Source organism: Zootoca vivipara, chromosome 16 (genome assembly GCF_963506605.1).
Source record: "Zootoca vivipara chromosome 16, rZooViv1.1, whole genome shotgun sequence".
NCBI lineage: Eukaryota > Metazoa > Chordata > Lepidosauria > Squamata > Lacertidae > Zootoca > Zootoca vivipara.
Window position 1 is genome coordinate 6,419,046 of NC_083291.1, and position 21,470 is coordinate 6,440,515.

Sequence of the window (21,470 nt, forward strand, 5' to 3'; positions counted from 1 at the left end):
CCATCTCTCCTATTGTACGTCATCCCTGCGCCGGCTGATCTGTGCTGCCTCTGAGCTTTCCGTTCTCCTACTTTCAAGGCCCGCCAGGTCCTAGGAGAAGATGGGTGTCATGAACACTTCTGCCCGAGGTATAAGAGCTACAGAAGAGTTGGGAAGCAGCCAACAAGAGAGAGGCTCGCATTCTTCCCAGACAGCTGCGAACGGTAGTTTATCAACTCCCCCTCGCTGTGAGAATGACAGGAAATGCAGAGAGTGTGCTAGAGAGAAACCAACTCTCTCAAATGGCACAGGGAATATCAGAAGGTGGGAGGGAGAGCAGTTTGACACCAGACGGGGAGTTAATTCACCCAAGGAACAGACATATGGGAAAGGTCTTAGATAGAAAACAAAGCTGGAAACGGAAAGGGCATAGGTTCCAGATATTCAGCCGTACCCGGAATCACTCCCCAGAAGGGTCAACTGATTTATAAGTTACAGATGTGTGGATAAGCGCCAGAGGCTGAGTGTTTGTATTGCAATAAATCTTCAAGCTAATTACGACTTGCTGCTGTGGTATCAAGACGGCAGCCTGGTTCCTGACAGCTGGTCAGGAATGCTTTCTAATGATAATGTGTCAGCCAGATGTTCTGGCTCTGCTGCTCTCTCTTCCATTATCTCCCATCTTTTCCCCTCTTCTGTCTCAAGAGTCATGACTTTCTGCAAACCACCGTTATAAATCTATACTGCCCTCCTCTTCTCGGGAAGGTTCAGGAAAAGGAGGGGGGCGGTCTCCACCATTCCTCCTCCGGTGTCCAGTCCCTGACGTTAGGCCAGGTGGGGCTGGCCTGGGCTAAGAAAGAGACCCCCTTTGACTGATGTCAACAATGAGCAGTCCAGGTAATAAATGGGGTGCAACTTTATTTACAATGTAAAGTGCATCACACAGAAGTTGTTCAAACACATGACAAGCAGTGACATAAATGACAATACATTATTTGAATTTAAAACTTTTTTTTAAACAGGTTAATTCCTCTGAGGATTCAGTGTGGTAAAAAGAGGTTGAAATTCACCAATCCAGCCTTTTATTTTTTCCTCTAGGAACGGCATCGCAGCAGCAGTGCTGTTGTGGAGCGTTGTCTCTGGGTTGTTAGCTTTCGAACTCTCTGCCTGTTCACCGTATAAACAGCAAAATGTACGAACAGCTAGAACTGAAAACAGGTTGGTTGGCTTCATGATCCCTCCCCTTGCCTCTAAGATCGAAAGTGTTTTGGTTCGAAATACAGGCTTTTTTCAGGGAAAGGTATGCTTCAGAATGCCACCAGGATAAAATAATACACAGAACGCTTGAACGCAGAGGAAAATAGGGCAATTTTACAATGAACCGAGGAAGGCAATGGCAGCTGAGATTTAATTCCCTTTTGTACCCACTCAATGAAGGTTTCTAAGGTGGAAATATACTCTGACTTGGGAGTTACTCCTCAAGACTTACTTCTGAGTAAACATGCATAGGGTTTGGTCTGCGCATGTATCGCTCTGTCAATCTTGTAGAACAGCAAGTCCTCTTAAAAGTCTCTGTGTGAAGATAAGCTAATCATTAGTGTGTGTATGCTATGTTCCAGCACATGTGCATTATGTTTTAGAGATTGTTGCCTGTTGTTGCAATGACAGGAGCAGATAACGAAGGGGGGGGGGGAAGGCTGTGAAAAAAAGAACGTCAGTGGACTTGCGAGACAATATATTCTTAATTTAGTCACTGTTATCCACAGTTGCTCTCCCTTGGATCGCCAGGGCTGATTTTTCATTACACTTTCTGCTCAAAACTAGACAGCAGTGACCATATATTTATTGGAAGATGCACTTTCATTATTTTGACTCCTCCTCATCTTAATTTTTAAAGGTTCCTGGTGAAAGAGCTATCATGTTTTGTCTTTCTATCCTGTTTGCTCTTAGTATCTCCAAGCCCCTGCAAAAACTTGAAAATAAAATTCTTGTATAGTTGTGCACATGCACCAGAAAAGGAGAGCCCGGCTGTGCTCAGAAAGGGCTGTGACAGTGAGGTTATACAAGATTAACAATTATTTCCTACCCTTTTGGAATGAATCTGACTGCTATCAGACACATGGGCTGCTTTCAAACCAGGGCTCTAGTCAGTGGTCTTCCACAGTCAGCGGAAACTTGATGTTTAACTCCAAGTACAGAGATATTTTTCCAGTAAACAGTCATGGTTGTCTATCCACAGCACAAATGCTTAAGTGGGTGGCACAGAACTGGTATTTCAAGTACCTTACAGATGGGAAGTAATCTCATTCCCTGTTTCAGGGGTGCCATCTTGAATAAAATAATGGATCACAAGATGTGACACACACCATTTGAATGGCAATGCCCATCAACGTGTGTGTTGGGGGGAGGGGTTAGACCCGGCCCCCTCAAATACAATGGTACCTCGCAATACGAATGTCTCGCGCAACGAAAAACTCGCAAGACAAAAGCGTTTTGTGATGTTTTTGGTGACTCGCAAGACGAAGTTTTCTATGCCCGTGTATCGCAAGACTATTTTTTTTTGCGGGTCCCCCCCCCCCCGCAGCAAACCACGCTTCGCAAGACGAAATTATCGCAAGACGAAGCGACTCACGGAACGAATTAATTTAGTCTTGCGAGGCATCACTGTATTTTATTGAGGGGGCCGAAGGGACCTCAGCCCCTAGGGGTTGGCTCCTATGCCCTGTTTTGTTCACACCTGCGTGTAACATTTGCAGTGCAGTACCATCTTTTGCTTTTTTTAAAAAAAAACCAGAAGCCTACAGGACAGATTCAGTCTCTGATCATTTTGCTTAAACATAGATTACATGCAAACATACTACGAGCCCCCTGAAAACTCGCAACGGATGCCGCCGTTGTTTCCATTCACAGTTTTCCGAAAAAGCGCCACCATAAGCTAAGTCTGGAGCTTATGGGCAACCGTAATACGCTCGTAATAAAAATAAATTGCATTGTTTTACTGCGAGTCTTTGAGTCCTAATCACAGGTATTGCAAGCAAAAGATGTGCTCACCGGCCACATTACTCTGTGTCAAAGGGAACTCCTCTGCAGAAGGCAATCCAGCAATGCTAAGCCCATTTACACCTCTAAGGAGCAAGCTGCAATACTCTTTGAAGCCAAAAATAAGTTGCCACAGGTGGGCATGGGAGGCAGGGGGAGAACCAGAATTCAATGGTCAAGGAGTGACCATTAAGTGAACAAATAGTGTCTTTTTTTTAGGAGGGAAGTGCACAGAGATGTTGAGGTTTTTAGCTCCCCCCCCATAACTTTTTTTGTACACGGTAAGGATTCCACAATCTACCAGGATCAGCCAGGGATCTGCTGGTAGATCATGATCTACTGGTTGGACATCCCTGTTCTATGGAAAACACTCAGGCTGGAAAGTAGTAAATTTCATATATGAAATACAGCAGAATTAGCACTGGGTCCAAACATCGTCCTTCCCCCTTTGTTCCTGACCACCTTTTAAATTTAGCAGTGGCTGAATCGTCGTAGTTTGAGACCTCTTGTGATGACAATTACAGTACTCTGAGCACCGCTCCTTTGTATTGTTTAGGATCACTAGTGTAACGGCCTCACTCAGGAAGGAAGGACGGCAAACAAATGATGTCAGTGGCAGGCAAATAAGAAGCCATATTTCCATCTCTTTTACGAAAACAGCAACTACTGTTTTGCTTATTTAATTCTGAATTAAACGGCAACCAAGCACCACCACAACACATGTGTGTTTGTGTGTGTTTGTGTTTGTGTGTGTGTGTGTTTAAATAGGTAAGCAATAAATCTACAGTAAAGTCATGTGTTGCTTCACACCAGCGCTAATCAAGGGGGGGGGAGGCCTCCTACGTATTACAGTATTGTGATGGTCAGGTCTGAAAGAACCACACAATTCATTCTTTGTTGCGGGGGGGGGGGGGAGAGATGGATTTGTCTCTTTCAAACAGTAGGGCTTCCATGCTACATGAAAAACTGCTTGGGGGAAAATTGGGGGACGGGCAGGTTTGTGTGTGTGTGTGTGAACCAGAGGATGACAGGGCACAACTTATGCTCAAGGATTTGCAACAATAATTAAAAAATACTCTCAGTCGACAACATTGTTTGTCCATTTGTGTGTACTGACAGCAGCATATACAATAACACTTCTGCGTGTGAAAAAGGTGGTTCTTTTCAAAATAAAAAAGTATTAAGAAAACATCATACAAAATTAAGAAAGAACATTTAAAAAACTCAAACACGTTGTCGTTGTTGTTTAAAAAAACAAACAAACCCTGCACTGGGTTCAATTTTACATTGCCTGTAAAATACCAGGGTGTGTTGTATCAGACCTGGAATGTCCAGAGTTCATGTTAAAAGTGGTAGAATCCAGATTTCCTTTTCCTAGATTAGCACATAAGGAATGAGATGAAAAGACAGGTTAATTATTCACTACAGATCATTTCATGCAAGTACAAAACAGAATGTGCTACATTGGGAAGACGTCTGCTCTGGTTGTGGTTGTGGTTATTATTATTATTATTATTATTATTATTATTATTATTATTATTGGCAAGCTTCTGGGAGTTTCATGCCAGCGGTTGGCAGTCAGAGGAAAAAGGGGAGGGAGCAATGTTAAGTAGATTTTCCAGCTGAAATAGGTGAGCTTCTACATACAGCCACACACTCCTCTCGATCCTTCAGCCAGCAAGGAAGAATTCGTGCATGCATTCCAGACAGGCAAAAACTCTTGGGTGCAAAATAGGGTGAGCAAGGTGAGGCTGGGGAGGAGCTCCAAGGGTCAAAGAAAGAGGTCCAGAGGGCCACATTCAGCTCCCAAGCTGTTTGACAGTAGAACCATCTCCCTCGGGAGGTGGTGGACTCTCCTTCCTTGGAGGTTTCTAAGCAGAGGTTGGATGGCCACCTGTCCTGGGTGCTTTAGCTAAGATTCCTGCATTGCAGGAGGTTGGACTCAATGACCCTTCGGGTGCCTTCGAACTCAACAATTCTAGGATTCTAGGATTCTACATTCTCCAGCCCTGTTTTAAGTGGCTGTGTGTAGAGAGGCCAGAATTTGGGACGAAACTCTTAAACCAAAACTACATACATACCTAGAGCAGTCATGTCCAGTCCAAGGTGAAGAGCAATGGCACCGATCTGGCCGTACGCATTTCCCACCATTTAAGCATGGAGACCGGCAGACGGCTGTGTTAGAAGACCAGAGATCCCCATTAGCATTTGTTTGCATCACGGGTGGCCAGCCCACGGGCCTCCCAGATGTTGAAGGGCCACACTGGATGATGGGTGTTGTAGTCCCAACAACATCCGGGAGGGGGAGACGCAGGTTAGCCCTCCCAGTTTACATTGTGGCTGGTATAATTGCTCGCACATAACCGTTTCCAACTGAGCAAGTTTTCAGCCAGTTTAACTGCATGGCTTGCAATGATAATGCAAGCAGATGTGTCTTTAATAAATAATAATAAACAAATTGAACAGTTCTGGGCACCACAGTTCAAGAAGGATACTGACAAGCTGGAACGTGTCCAGAAGAGGGCAACCAAAATGGTCAAAGGCCTGGAAACGATGCCTTATGAGGAACGGCTTAGGGAGCTGGGTATGTTTAGCCTGGAGAAGAGAAGGTTAAGGGGTGATATGATAGCCATGTTCAAATATATAAAAGGATGTCATATAGAGGAGGGAGAAAGGTTGTTTTCTGCTGCTCCAGAGAAGCGGACACGGAGCAATGGATTCAAACTTCAAGAAAGAAGATTCCACCTAAACATTAGGAAGAACTTCCTGACAGTAAGAGCTGTTCGGCAGTGGAATTTGCTACCAAGGAGTGTGGTGGAGTCTCCTTCTTTGGAGGTCTTTAAGCAGAGGCTTGACAGGCATATGTCAAGAATGCTTTGATGGTGTTTCCTGCTTGGCAGGGGGTTGGACTGGATGGCCCTTGTGGTCTCTTCCAACTCTATGATTCTATGAAGGATTCTGTACATCGGTTTTGAAAACTTTAGTGGTTTTTTGTTCTGTTCATGTGGACGCGAACAAATGGAGGTCTAGGGAGGAACTTTCAGTGGCTAGTGGAAGTGGCCAGTTTGCCCTTCTTTATTCATATGGCTTCCTTCCCACATGTACATTTCCTTTGTTGCCATACGCCTCGGCCTTTCTCTGCACTGCTTCGCTTTTTCACATGCATTCCCTTTTTCTTCTTTTGGCTGCTGAAGAAAAGAGAAGGAACCGCCCACCTGCTGTTTCCCTAAACCCTTTCTTCAGAAAAAGTAAGGCAGGAATCATGACAAACTTCAGGGAGATTTCTATCAGAACTCCCCGCTGTGTCACCCGACTTTCGTTCCTTGAGAACTGAAAATATTTACACATAGGCCTACAACTGAGGATGAATTTGTACATGCAAAATAGGGCTTATTTCTCTATGGCGCAAACTTATCGTGATGGGTGCAGATTAAAGGGATCCAAAGTGCCTGTTTCCATTGACAGACATGAAGGGATCGTGACAGCAAAAGTCAGCTGTTTTTTTTGTCCCCCCCCCCGAAACATACATTTTAAACCAATTCTCTTAACCTGCATGTGCAGAATCCATCCTGGTTCTTATAACCCAGAAAATAGGGAATGGAAAGAAAAACCAAAAAAAGGAGAAAGGTACAGAAAAGAAATAGTTGAAAAATGCAATGATTTGATAAGGACGTCTCTGTTTATTGCTAACTGAACATGGATGTCAAGTGGGAAAGGGCCAGAATCTCTGTGGAAGCTGTGATACTACAAGGAACAGCATGTAGCTGAACCATAAGGGACAAATAATTAAGGAACTAATCTCACCCAGGAGGAATAGTGCCCAAATAGCCATGTGATAGCTATAGTGGTTTCACTGCGCTAGCTGTTTAATTATCCGGAAAATGGGCAGAGAGAGCATTTCCTGTTAAATCTGAGACACAAAGACTAGGTTTTATAAGAACAAATAACTGAGAGTGCAATCCTATGGCTGTTTACTTAGAAGCCCAACTGTTTTCCCCTCGGGGCTTACACCTCATAGGACTGCAGCCCAAGACAAACTGGTAGTCCTATTTAAGGAGTTTAATTTTTAAAAAAACATTGGTGCGATCCTCTCAAGACAACACATAATGGATGCCTCTAATATTACAGGTTTGGAAACGGAGGACAAATAAATTCAACTGAGAGCTTTCCACACACATTTACATTTTTAAAGTAGGCTTAAAGTTATTTCAAGTGTGCACCTAAACCAGGTTCGGAGTCCAACGGGTGGCTCTCAAGGCATTTTTTGGCGGCCCTCAGCAACATTTGATGCCCCCCCCAGCCCTCACGCTGCCTTCCCAAAGCCATGTAAGCGAGGCGCTGGGTTTGGAGAAGGAGTTGCGAGGGCTCTGATAGGATCCTCACATCCTCCTGCCTCCTTCTCAAAGCCTAGTTAGCAATTTCCCAGTTTTGGGAAGGAGGTGGGAGGGGGCTCTAGGACCCACATCTCCTTCCTAGAGCTCCCATTGCCTCACTTAGCCAGCTTTGATTAGAAAGCAGCATGAGGGTGTTGGATTTTTTGAATAGTCAAGTTACTTTAAAGCCGGTCTAATGTAAATACTGTCTGTTTAAGAGAAACAGGTGCCGGCGTTTCTGTTAATTGCTCACAGGCGTGGGCTCTGCTTCTTGTATATAAGGCTCTGCCAGAAAGCCTTCTGTATCTCTTAGTTAGATCTTTCAGTTTGATTCATCTCTAAGTAGATCACTCTCTTAGTTGTTCTCAGTTTAAGAGATTCTAAGTTGAATCTTAGTAAGAGAGACTCTCAGTTTAAGAGATTCCTTAGTTGAATCTTAGTATGAGAGTTGCTTAGTTATAATGCTAGTTTGCTGTTAATTCTTGGGTAGTTTAATGGGAGTTTTGTGGGAGGTTTGGAATGTGGGAGAAAGCGTTTATCTTTAGTTTAAAGTCTCTTTAGAGTCAGTTTGTTTTTCAGTTAAAGAAACCCAACCGTTTGTATTTTCATCTGCATACTTTTACAAGTGTGCAGCTAGTAAGGGGTTTCATATAAGGGAGATAATTCCCTACGCTCTTGGTGTTTTCTTTGCCAGGTCAACTTCTGACTGTGTATACTCTGCGTGAAGCGTACTTTAAAGGGCCGCTGTAAAACTGGGATATATGATTTAGGTTAAGCAGGTTTCAATATCCAGTTTTCTCCAATATTATTATTATCATATATATATATTATATTCCAATAGAGGGCTCTGAGAGGTGTGTGCTTCAAATTTCAACCCCCCCCCCAGGCAGTGTGTGCCCCTCCCCGGGTTCTGTGTCAAAGTACTCTTGCAGCCCACTTGGTATGAAAAGTTGGACCACCTTGACCTGAGGTAAAAGGTAAGGGTAAAGGACCCCTGGATGGTTAAGTCCAGTCAAAGGCGACTATGGGGTTGTGGCGCTCATCTTGCTTCAGGCTGCGGGAGGCGGCATTTGTCCACAGGCACTTTTCCTGGGTCATGTGGCCAGCAGGACTAAACCACTTCTGGCGCAATGGGACACCATGATGGAAGCCAGAGCGCACAGAAATGCCGTTTACCTTCCCACCATTTACCTATTTATCAACTTGCGCTGGTGTGCTTTCTAACTGCTAGGTTGGGATGAGCTGGGACAGAGCAACGGGAGCTCACCCCGTCACGGGGATTCAAACCGCTGACCTTCTGATCGGCAAGCCCAAGAGGCTCAGTGGTTGAGACCAGGGCCGTGCTGGGAAACGGGGTGGGGGGCAGGCGCTGGAGCGATCTTTGCACCACGGCGCCCGCCGCCCGATATGCTTAAGACGGCCCTTGTTGAGACCATAGCTCCACCTGCTTTTTCTTTTCTTTTTAAACTGTGACTTGGTATACCAACTGGGAAATGTTGTACGTAGATTTTATAGCTAAATGGTCTTTGTGAACGTTAACACTGCTATGAGTGTTTGCGGAAACATCCTTGCTGGAAAACTTGCATTGCAAGACCAGTTAAGAAAAACACTCATTTACAAAGTAATGCAATATGTTTAATTAAGCTTATGTGTCGGTCTATCCAAGGGTTAAATTCTAAGGAAGCCTAGCATGTATTCTAAGCCTTGGTAATTAGCATGTATGTCAAAGCTAATTAGCCGAGGCACATTTCCTGGGTTGTGTTTTGGACTTGGCAAACTTAGCCAAATCAACAGGTGAAACTTCTTTTGAAATGTGTCTGCCTGGGGTGGGGGGATGAACCATCAGGAGTTCAAAGCATTCAAGGAAAAAGGTGTTGGTATGTAAATAATTGGAGCCCCACCCAGATAATGAGCACTTAGTTTAGGGAGTGATGTAACCAGGAAGCACAGAAGGTGAGCTGGGATGTGCTTTCAGAGCAAGGAAGGCTGCAGAGAAAGGATGCTGATGTTGGAATAAGCTGGTGACTTTTGGGGTGCTGCTGCTGCCGTGAGCCCCTTCATCGAAAGCTTCAGGTTGTATATGTGTATAAATAAGCCATATATCATAAAGACACCACAGACTCCTCGGTGCCTGGAACCCCTGAAGTCACAGTAGACTGGGGTGGTGTGCAACAATAAGATTACGACATTGTCCCTCAAAGCTTCCCAGGAACAATTACAGATCAACGTAGCAGATGTTGCTGTTAGATAGTGGGAGGCACAAAGTGAGAAAGGTTTACCCTGATGGCAACGGGATCCGGTCCACCCTGCTTGGCAGTCACACTGGTAAGGAGCCACACAGCGACCTCCATTCAGACAATGCAGGATGCAGATTGCTAAAGAGAAGATTGGGGGGGGGGTGTACAAGAGAAAATAAATGCATCAATATTAGGACCAGAAAAATCACTTCCATAAAGTGGAGTGATTGAACTAAAATGCCCAAGCTTTAAAAAAATATGTTTTTTTTGTAAAAAAATTTGTATTAAAGATTTCTTGAATTACAAAGGTGTGTGCAATTTCACTCATATTTTAACATGTATCATTTTTGCAAATCAGTTTCATTTGTTAAAACACTAAGAAGAAAGAGGGAAGGGAAAAAAATGTTTTACAAACGTTTTGCCCTAGCTTACTCTGTTAAATCACATTGCCTTTATACAATTCCCAACTGCACTTTCATCAGCAACCTTTAACTCTTTTCTGAGTTAAGAGGCACATGAAATATCAGCGACATTAGATCCTTTACAAACTGCGATGACATTAGAGAAGGCATTCTTAAGCCTCCCTCCCAGGATGTTACTACCATTCCAAGCCAAATGGGGAAAAAAAGAAAAGAAAACATGAACTTTGATGGATCTAGACAGCTGTCTGTTCCTTTCCTTCCAAAGGAGAATTGAGAAGTGAATTGCGATGGCAGATGGCAATGACCAAGAGCACAAAAGCAGTCCCTAAGTGTTGGGAGTCTCGGTTTAGCTTCGCTGTCGACACTAAGGTAAGGAAACGAGGGGCGACATGTCAAATGCAAGGCCAGAGCTGTGTGTCTGCTCCACCTCAGACTGATCTGTTCAGGCATAAAGGGGGGCAGGCAGACCTAGAATGCTGCTTTAGAAACTACCATTAGAAAAGGTAAGTTTTGTGATCAGCATAGAGCATACAAGTTGGAAGAAATTCCCCTGCTTTGTTTGAATTGCAAACACCAAACAGCTTCCCAATGTAAATGTAAATACAGTGGTACCTCTACTTATGAATTTAATGCGTTCCAAATGCACATTTGTAAGTAGAAAAAAATTGTAAGTCAAATCCCATAGGAATGCATTGGGAGAAAAAAATTGTAAGTAGAAAAAATCCTATCTAAACCGCATCCAAGATGGCGGACGGAGCTCCATTTGTAAGTAGAAACATTCGTAAGTAGAGTTATTTGTAAGTAGAGGTACCACTGTATGTTACTTTACACAGTGGGAATGAAGGCATATATTATTGTCTGTATAGCGGGAAAAGACACGTTGGCTGGTATTCAGCTAAGTTTTAATCGCAGCAAACCAACAGAAATGAGTTACGGAGGATTTCAGCGGCTTGCTTTTGCAAATGTTCCATCAGTGCAAGCGTTACCCCTTGCTTGTTGGAAAGATCTCCTCTCTTCCTCCCATCGCTTGCACCTGTCCCAGGTGTTCTCCTGACTCCCGTAGACCATTGTGGTGGTATGGGGGAGAGAGGCAAGGGGTGGGGGGCATTCAGGGCCGGATTTCGGTTTGATGAGACCCTAAGCTACTGAAGGTAAAGGGGCCCTTTATATGTCCAGTTGTCCTTTGTCAACAACAAATTGTCGCTGTTTTTTGTGTTGAATATATGCTATATGGTAATTTATGGACCTAATAGGTATCTCAAGCCGTTGCCCTGCAACCATAAGAGGCCACAACAGGCAAACAGCCTGAGAGATTTGTTGATGAGTTTGCTAAGACTGCTGTTGATGTTCTTAGTAGCTCAGAAAAAGTTTTTGAACGTGCAAGCTTCAAGGAGGTTCAGGAATTGACTTCAAAAGATGCTCAACCATGGTTAGAAGCCATGAAAGCTGAAATTGATTCCTTAGATAGGAATGTAGATAGGAATATATAGGGTGTAGGCACCCTATATATAGAAATGAGCAAACCAGTGATATTTTAGGGAGCAGGCTAGCAGGCGGGGCCCATTATTTACATCACAGGAACCTACACAACACAAAACACTGTTGCTGCATGTAGGTTTCATTTTATTTGCTTTTTATCTTATATTTTGGAAATAATAATAATAATAATAATTTGTTTATCTAATATTTCCAACAGAAATATTAGAATACACTAATTTCTTAAAGATTAAAAGCTTCCCTAAACAGGGCTGCCTTCAGATCTCCTCTAAAAGTCTGGAAGTTGTTTTTCTCTTTGACATCTGGTGGGAGGGCATTCCACAGGTATTCTTCCTGTATCTTTTTTTTGGGGGGGGGGCAAGAGAGTGGGGCCCTAAGCTATAGCTTGTTTAGCTTATATGTAAATCCGGCACTGGGGGCATTGCACTGGTGGAAATTCTCATGTGGGCTTCCGCTAGCAGAACCAGTTAGTCACGTTCAGAGGATCTTCTCTGAGCAAAACGTAGCTCAATACCACCCATTGCATTTCCCGTACAATATAGACAAACCATTTTAAAAAGAAAAGGCCCTGACAAGACCGTGTCGTTTCCATTTGCTTTGGCAGCTGGGGCACCAAATGCACCTGATTTGGCTCCCTTTCAACTGCCTGCTTGGCTATTACTCTCTGAAGTGCAAATTCAGGCTCGGAGTTGTTTATCTTTGGTGTATAATCAGTTCACCTGGTTACAAAAAACGCTAGCAAACGAAGATGATGTGCACTGGGTGCTCCTTGTAATATTTACGCCGCTGCTCTGTGTATATCTCAAACGATCTGAACTTGGCGGGTGCGGAGAGGGAAGAACTTTTGTGACTACATTTTATTACATTTGCTACTATTACAGCGCAACCCAGTGCAATATCTACTTAGGCGTACGTCCCACTGGGTTCAACGGGGGTTATTCCCAAGGTAAGCGTGCTGATAGGACTGTGGCCTCAGTATTTCATTAGCGATGGGTTATTTCTAGGGTTTCGCTGCAGATAGATGACCATGGCTGAGGGATGAATAATTGGCACGAACCAATAATGATACAGGATAGTGAGGAGATGGGAGTCTGAACTTCTCCATGGAAGACTGAACTTTTCACAATTTCTGGACCGATTCCGACAAGCACTGAAAACGCCAGTAATGTGGACGGAAATTTGGGATGCATACAGTCATATGATTATCGTCTTCCAAAACAACTACTCTATTCCGAACCTAAAAACGGAAACCGTAATGCTGGTGGTCAACAAAAGAAGTTTAAAGACTGTCTCAAGGCAAATCTAAAGAAATGTAGTATAAACACCAATAATTGGGAAACACTGGCCTGTGAGCGCTCCAACTGGAGAACAGCCTTTACCAAAGGTGTCATGGGCTTTGAAGACACTCGAACTCAGGACGCAAGGGAGAAACGTGCTAAGAGGAAGGCATGCTTGGCAAACCCTGACTGTGATCAACTCCCGCCTTGAAACCTATGTCCCCACTGTGGAAGGACGTGTGGATCCAGAATTGGCCCCCACAGTCACTTATGAACTCATTATTAAAACAGTGTTTATGGAATACAATCTTACTCAGCTATGAGTGATCGCCAGAGAAAGAAGACGATCTTGGAAGTAAAACGGAATCCGTTCTGGAAGTCTGTTTGACTTCCAAAACGTTCGAAAACCAAATTGTGGCTTCTAATTGGCTGCAGGAAGCTCCTGAAGCCAATCGGAAGCTGCGGAAGCCCAGTCGGAGGTTCAGCTTCCAAAAACATTCACAAACCGGAACAGTCACTTCCAGGTTTGCAACGTTCGGAAGCCGAAACATTCGGGAACTAAGCTGTTCGACTTCCAAGGTACGGCTGTAATTTCAGGTGCTTTAAGGTGGGTAGCACACACAGATTTTTTTAAAAAAATAATAAAGGTACGTACGCTCTTCACAGAGACGCCCCATCCATCCATCTGGGCAGGAACACACATTTGGTCTCTCACAGATGCCGCCATTCTGACACGGGAACCGGCAAATAGCTGGAAAGGGAAGCAGCATCAGGTTAGAGAACGTGAGGCAGTGAAAGCAGAGGATGCGCTACAGAACAGGACACATTCCAATCATTCTTGGCGTTAGGTGGTTTTCTGGGCAAAGTAGGTTTCCTTGCTTGTAAGGATTATCTGGTACAGCATACTGGATGAGCACCTTAATTAGTAGCCAGGAAGTCTTCAGCCGCTGAATTCATTTTCTTAGGTCGCCCTGTCAGCCTAAGCCCCCATCTGCAACACGGGAATAATATTATATTGATTTCCTACGGTTAGAACTCGTCTTTCCTGCAAGGAGCTCAAGGTGGCGCAGTTTGTTTTCTTTTCCCCATTTTATCAACCTGACAACCCTGTAAGGTAGGCTTGCCAGAGAGGAGGTGACTGTCCCAGGTCAGCCAGCGAGTTTCATCGCTGAGTGGTTGATTTATGTGGGATGTGGGATATAATCCATTGGTCCAGTCAAATGCAACATTCTTTATTTTCTTAGAGTGGACACAGGCAGGGGGGTATCTAGTCAGTGTAAGTTCCTGTTCCACTGGTCTGGAGCATTCTCCCCCTGCATGTGACTTGGGAGATGGGCATGGCTCTGGCTGACTCCATAAAAGAGCCAAGTCACACAGCCATTTTCTCAGTCTTGTCTTCTCTCGCTTGCTTGCTGCTCTCCTGCAGCCATTTTGTTCTCTTCATGTAATTTTGCTGTCTGCTGGCTCTCAGCTAGCAGCACATGAGCTCAATCTCCATGTGAGATGAACTCACAGATTGTTATGTAACTAACTAAGTAAAGCCTGCCTTTCAGAGATCAAATCTTGAACTGAAATGTGAGTAAACTTCTTGTTACTTTCAAGGAAAGACTCTTGTGTCTTTATTCTTTTAAGAGGGATAAAAGGGGACACCAGGGCAAGCCAGATTGGATTGCTTAACTAAAGAGATTCAAATGAATCTGCAAACCAGCTTCCTGTGATATTGAGGGGAATCTGCTCTGCTACACCACCCACTAGCGTGAGTGAAGGAAGGATAATACTTATTCAATATATCATTTCCTACTATCCTTAACATTCCCACATCCTAGGCCTTAGTCCAACACTCTACCCAGCTGTCAACAACAGGGTGCATTCCAGATGTTGCCGAACTACAACTCTTGTCATCCCTGGACTTAAGCCATGCTGGGAATCTAACAGCATCAGGAAAGCGCCACATTGACGTCTTCACTGGAGGTAAGACTGGCTTATTTTTACAGAGTTTCTGTAAATTCAATTCAGGATTATTGAAATAATATAGAAGAAATATTTGGCACAGTTAGGAAAAATTAGGTCTTGCATTTGCTGAAGCATGCTATAAATATGTATACAAGAGAACATTCATATGCACTGCTGCCCTCTAGTGGATTCAGTGTTTGACCTACTTCAATCCTTTTCAGTAGGTTAATAATAAAATGAAATGAAATGAAATATTCTGGACCTGGGACCATAGCTACCAAGTCTCCCATTTTTCGTGGGAAACCACTGGATTTTAATCCGTTTCCCGCTGTTATCCTAAATAGAAAAAAACCCCAGAAATCCCCTGGATTTCCTACCTGCCAGGGAGGCTCCATTTCGGGTGCCGCTCTGCCCATGTCTGGGCACCAGAAATCGGGCAGCGGTGGCACTGGAAGTTGCTTCTACGCATGTCCAAACACGCGTAGAAGCGACTTCCGGTGCTGCGCCGCTGCTGATCCCGCATTTTTCAGCGGGAGACTTGGCAGCTATGCCTGGGACTCACCCAGCCCGGTGAATCAGTTTACTGCTCTCCACCCACCCAATTACTGGCTTCAGGAACTTCCTTCCCTTGATATTGGTGGAACAGAGCTGGGCATCAACAGCATATTGACGGCACTTGGCTCCAAATCACAATGGCTGCTCCTGCAGTGACTTCGTACCCAGATACGAAACAGCATGGGCGAAAAGAATGATCCCTGCATAACCCCACAGAACAGCTCCCATGGGTTGAAGAAGCCATCCATTGCTGCTTTCTGAAATTGCTCTCATCAAGATTAAGAGTGGAACCACTACAAAGCAATGCACCCAGCTCCTAAATTCTGAAAGCAATCCAGAAGAATCAATGGGGGGAGGCACTCCTCTGAGTTCTCTCCCAACCAAGATCAACAAACTAGGCCAGGCACCCCCAACCTGTGGCCCTCCAGATGTTTTGGCCTACAACTCCCATGATCCCTAGCTAACAGGACCAGTGGTCGGGGAAGATGGGAATTGTAGTCCAAAACATCTGGAGGGCCAAAGTTTGGGGATGCCTGGACTAGGCTGACCAAGGCAGTTTCGGTCCCAAACCAGAACCTAGATAGTTACTTTGAGACTAGATGACTAATTCTTTCCAAGCACACCTGAAGCTGTCCTGCCACGACCTTCCCAAACACCTTACCAAAGAAGGAGATATGAGCAACTGGAAATTGACAGATATTTCTGGGTCCAGAGACCTCCTCTTGAGGGGATGAACCACTGCCTCTTTCAAAGCTTGTGGCACCACGACCCCTCTCACGGCAAGGCATGAAATCACCCCCTAGACCCAAGCAGTCAACTGCCTCTTGGGCTTGCTTTTATTAGCCAAGAAGGGCAAGAATGGGGAATATATGTAGGGGCTGGACCCCATCCATCATCTCCTCCTGGTCATCAGATTGCAGAAATTAAAACTGATCTGACAACACATTGGGCCACATGGTGGTCTAAGTACCTCTTATCAAACCCGTGTGAAGCACAGCGTCCAATGCGGAACGAATTTGAGCACTGTGTCACACTCACAATACCCAGAAAACCTGTCGCAGGGCAGTTACAGCATTTTGTCTCTTCACAGTACTTAGATCTACTAAGTATGCAGAATACTATGATTTTTGTTGGGAGTAATATATTCTGTACTTTCTCGAGGGGGATCTACAACTGGGAGTGAGCTGCTGAATACTGTATTGGTTTTTCCCTTGAGGTTACACTGAGTCACACTAAGTCTTACTGTCATGAATCCATGGGACAACTCCAGAGTTGCCAGAATATGACATGCAATCTGCTCAGAAACGGTCCCGACTTAAAGTACTCTCACTGCATTTTTAAGACTCGTATTAATTAATATGTCGTTAATTGGGTTAGAATGTATTGATTTGGCAACACCTGGGGCATTTCTTAATACTATTTATTGGTGCTAAAGCCCTACAGGGTTCACGTGAGTCATTGATGCCGACTGCTTTCCCGCTGCTTCTGATGTAGCCCCTTCAAAGGCTTAGGGGCTGGAGGTCTTTTTGCAATGCAAATAGTCTGCATTATTTATAATACACTTCTTCCTTTCTCTCTTTTTTAAAAAGCTCTCTGGGACATGAATCAGGAGAACACAGGAGCCTTTCTGCCTTTGGTCCTTTCTTCTATTACTTATTTTTTTTGGGTAGAAAGGCAAGGATGAATAATGCACAATATTTAATAGATTAAAGAGCTGCATACAATAAAGACAGCTGTCATTTCTGTTTGTAAATGCTCAATGTTTGCTAGGGGCAGATAATCCCACATCCTCTCAAACTGCTGCATGCAGCTGGATTGGGGCAATGTGCAGGTCAGCATAAGGTTGTCATATGTAGACACAAAATGTACACCAGCGCCATCCTTGCTTGCCCTTGCTGTAAAAAAGGTAAAGGTAAAGGACCCCTGGATGGTTAAGTCCAGTCAAAGGTGACTATGGGATTGCGGTGCTCATCTCGCTTTCAGGCTGAGGGAGCCGGCGTTTGTCCACAGAGAGTTTTCTGGGTCATGTGGCCAGCATGACTAAACCGCTTTTGGCACAACGGAACACCGTGATGGAAACCAGAGCGCAAGGAAACACCGTTTACCTTCCCGCCGCAGTGGTACTTATTTATCTACTTGCACAAAAGATGTGTGGGTGTTTTTTTTTAAAAGCTTTAAATTTAGAAGCCTGTTTCCTGAAAGATGTTGTCTCTGAATTCAGCACAGCAAAATCATGACTAAATTAGGAGGATCTCCACCGTCATGGTTCAACCAGGACACAGAGGTCCAGCTCCGAGGGCCTTCTGTCGGTTCCCTCCCTGCAAGAAGCGAAGTTATAGGGAACCAGGCAGAGGGCCTTCTCAGTGGTGGCGCCCACCCTGTGGAACGCCCTCCCATCAGATGTCAAGGAAATAAACAACTATCTGACTTTTAGAAGACGTCTGAAGGCAGCCCTGTTTAGGGAAGTTTCTAATGTTTGGTTTTTTATTGTGTTTTTAATATTCTGTTGGGGACCTCCCGGAGTGGCTGGGGAAACCCAGCCAGATGGATGGGGTATAAATAATGTATTATTATTATTATTATTATTATTATTATTATTATTATTATTTAGACAGTCAGTGCTTCTTTAAGAGTGAACACTGGGGAAACCTCTGGAAAATTCTAGAGAATGTGGCAGGATGGGCCTCTGGCACAGTTGTTATGGCAAAGGCCTATTTACCTCTGCAAGCTGGTGGCGTTGTCCAGGTTGTGTTCTCCAAACAAACGCTTCGGAGGGAGCCTTCCAGCATGTACCCGCTGTAGCACGAGTACGTCACCACATCTCCGTACTGATAAAACGTCCCACGGACCAAAGCGTTTGCTACGTGAGCCGGTGGTCCACAAGATATCTCTAAACAGACACAATAGCAAAACTGTGATTTAAATGGTAAAGCACATCACGATTTGACTCTGAAAAGACCTTTCAGGGAGCTTGAGGGGTAGGGAATTAGTCTGAATATCATATTTGACTTTAGCATTTATGGATATGCAAGGATGCCTGACTTCTAGGCACATGGTTTTTTGCATATGGATTCGGTTGGCAGGCTGGGGCTCCTTATATCTTCCCATATGGTCCCTCCCAGCTGCTGGCCAAATCTGAAAGGTGGGTGGGACTGTCCACTTGTCAATCAGCTGGCATAAGGACACATGGCACTTTGAAGCCCCAACAGCCAAGGAGATCATTGGGCCTTCAAAGCACCGGGTACTCCCTCCATTTGCACTGTGTGTGGGACTGAGTAGGCCCCCCCCAGGCACAGCACAGAACAGCGAGGGGGTGCCTACATGGGGGTGCCTTGTTGGACCCCTTCAAAAAACCTTGCGCCTGGGGCCATAGCCCCCTGACCCCCACACTACGCCCCTGTCCTCCCCATTACATTTACATAAGACCCAAAATGTGAATCTCAACCTTCACAGGCAGAAGACTAGGCATGATTTCAAAGGCATGTCCAACTCTCTCAGATCGCTACTGACACCGATTGATATGATAATCAGCACTTTCACCTGAACGTGAATTAATGCAGACTGGCTTATAAAATCTATTTGTCGACTTGGTTTTGTGTTCTAGCTTCACTGGAGAGAGGAGCTTAATGTTGAAAGCTATTCTCAATAAAAACGAAAGTCGCTTTTCATTACTATATTACTTACTTTCACATTTAGCTCTCGTTGGAGTCCAGGCCTCATCAGAATTACAGGTTATGACAGACGGCCCTCGAAGCTGATAGCCCTCTCGGCATTTGATAAATACCTTTTGCCCGACATGAAAAGTTGTCTCCGATAGGAGGGCATTTTCTGGGATTATGAATGGCACGGGGCACGGATTTGCTGTTAACCGTAGGAAGAGGGGGGGAAATGCAGATAGTAAAAAACCCTGACATATCATTACTTAGTTAAATTACACTACCACTGAAAAATAGGCTTATTTATATTTAGTCCACAACAAGAGCTGTTACCTGTTCATCCCCCCCTTGTTCTGCCCGGACACTGAGGTCCAGCGCCAAGGGCCTTCTGGCGGTTCCCTCGCTACAAGAAGCCAAGTTACAGGGAACCAGGCAGAGGGCCTTCTTGGTAGTGGCACCCACCCTGTGGAACGCCCTCCCACCAGAGGTCAAAGAGAATAACAATTACCGGACATTTAGAAGGCATCTCAAGGCAGCACTGTTTAGGGAAGCTTTTAATGTTTGATGGATTTCTGTATTTTAATATTTTGTTGGAAGCCGCCCAGAGTGGCTGGGGGAACCCGGCCAGATGGGCGGGGTATAAATAAATTATTATTATTATTATTATTATTATTATTATTATTATTATTATTATTATTGCATTCTGTCCATTATTTTAAGTGTATGTTTAACAGTGTGGTACTTATCCATATATATACGTCAACAAAAAAATGGATCTTGCCCTCCCTGCCAATGGTGGCATGGAAGTCACCAAACAGAGATAGCAATGAAAGCCATTAAAGTGAAAAATGTAGGAGTCAAATTTAACATGTCTGGTTACACCCGCACAGTCTGGAAGTCACATTTTCCTGGTGTGTGATCAGACCTATTTAAAAACACCTTAGTCGTGATTGCAATTTGTTTCAAACTGTTTTCAATGTTGTATTTGGCCATCCTCATGGATCTCTCACAGTTATCATGTGTGGTTTGAACCACATACCTGGCTGGCTCAAATCACCTTTTCTACGCTCTGAAGTCCAACCTTTTCTAAGGAGAATGGAATGATCGTTGTGGAAAGGTTATGCCACAATGATCAGGAACGTCAGAGCCATAAAATGCAAGGGATTAGATGTAGTTTAGACTACATGATATGGTGCCTAGCCCCAACACCTGTACCTAAATTCCAATATGTAGTCTTTAATGTGGTAGGTAGAAGCTAAGGTAAAGGACCCCTGAACTGTTAAGTCCAGTCAAAGGTGACTATGGGATTGCGGCGCTCATCTAACTCTCAGGCCGAGGGAGCCAGCATTTGTCCACAGACAGATTTCTGGGTCATGTGGCCAGCATGGCTAAACCGCTTCTGGTGCAACGAAACACTGTGACAAGTGCCAGAGCTCATGGAAATGCCATTTACCTTCCCGCTGCAGCGGTACCTATTTATCTACTTGCACTGGTGTGCTTTCAAACTGCTAGGTTGGGAGGAGCTGGGACAGAGCAACGGGAGCTCATCTGTTGCGGGGATTCGAACCGCCGACCTTCCGATCGGCAAGCCCAAGAGGCTCAGTGGTTTGGACCACAGCGCCACCCGCGTCCCTTTTAATGTGGTTGAATTCTTTAAAGAGAATGTAGACCATAGCTAGTTATTTATGGTGGGCAAACCTTGATAAACTTCACCGAAGGCAAAAAGGCATACTCCAAATTAGAAGTACTTTGTTTTTAAAATTAGACTTCAACTTTTGCATGATACAAAGTAAAAAAGCTAGTTTCCATTACTGAGAAATGAACATACGTTTGCACTGAGGTATAGGATGGCTCCACATTCCTGCTTCTGTGCACTCAGCAATGGGCTCCCCTTCTAAGCTGTACCCTCTGTTGCAATAATATGCAGCCCTGCTCCCAACCGTGTTGTTTTCATAGACAGCATTGCCATTCTCAATGAATTCTGGATCTTCGCATCTGGTTTCTAAACAATGGTAAGTTAGTTAGGACAATTGTTTCTTTGCAGTGAATTGTTTAACAAGAGAAGCATCAGAAGAGCAACGAGGTTCTATCAGGGCTCCCCAACACCCCTCTGAAGATGTGGATATCTGTGAAGACAATCTGGACCTCTCACTCGTTTGGCATAAGAGGTCAGTGTATAAACAGATCGCCAGTGTCCCCAGCCACAAGAAAACTAGCAGGACACTCACAAATGCAAAACACAACCCACAAATCACCTTTGCAGGACGGAAAGGGTTTACTCCAGGTTCCATTGGCCAAGCAGGTGATGTTTTCGGGCCCAAGCAAGTGATATCCAAAATCGCATACAAAGGATATGTTACTTTTGTAGTATGTGTTTTCTACGGCTACAGGCAATGCATTTTCCACTCTTGGAGGTGGTTCACATCTTATGCCTGCAAGAGAAATGAAGCTTGTGGTCAGTGGAGAAAGAGCTTAATCGGGA

At 44.5% G+C, this 21,470-nt stretch overlaps 1 protein-coding gene and 1 long non-coding RNA gene across 3 annotated transcripts in view; one reads left to right on the plus strand and one right to left on the minus strand.

Annotated features, from left to right (window-relative positions):
- Positions 1 to 2,763: 2,763 nt before the first annotated feature.
- SVEP1 (sushi, von Willebrand factor type A, EGF and pentraxin domain containing 1) overlaps positions 2,764 to 21,470 on the minus strand; it is a 148,697-nt gene continuing 129,990 nt past the window's right edge. For both annotated transcript variants that reach the window (XM_035140343.2, XM_035140342.2), the window contains 8 exons: positions 21,244 to 21,420; positions 20,817 to 20,990; positions 19,017 to 19,193; positions 18,052 to 18,222; positions 13,480 to 13,575; positions 9,671 to 9,766; positions 5,100 to 5,193; positions 2,764 to 4,392 (listed from right to left, as the gene is read on the minus strand). In XM_035140343.2, the coding sequence (XP_034996234.2) occupies positions 4,362 to 4,392; positions 5,100 to 5,193; positions 9,671 to 9,766; positions 13,480 to 13,575; positions 18,052 to 18,222; positions 19,017 to 19,193; positions 20,817 to 20,990; positions 21,244 to 21,420 (1,016 nt within the window). In that variant the 3' untranslated portion in view covers positions 2,764 to 4,361. The remainder of the gene's footprint in view (positions 4,393 to 5,099; positions 5,194 to 9,670; positions 9,767 to 13,479; positions 13,576 to 18,051; positions 18,223 to 19,016; positions 19,194 to 20,816; positions 20,991 to 21,243; positions 21,421 to 21,470) is intronic.
- LOC118097493 (uncharacterized) lies at positions 14,160 to 21,250 on the plus strand. The gene is made up of 3 exons (XR_004694054.2): positions 14,160 to 14,399; positions 14,651 to 14,795; positions 21,033 to 21,250. It is a non-coding gene; the product is annotated as an uncharacterized LOC118097493 (long non-coding RNA).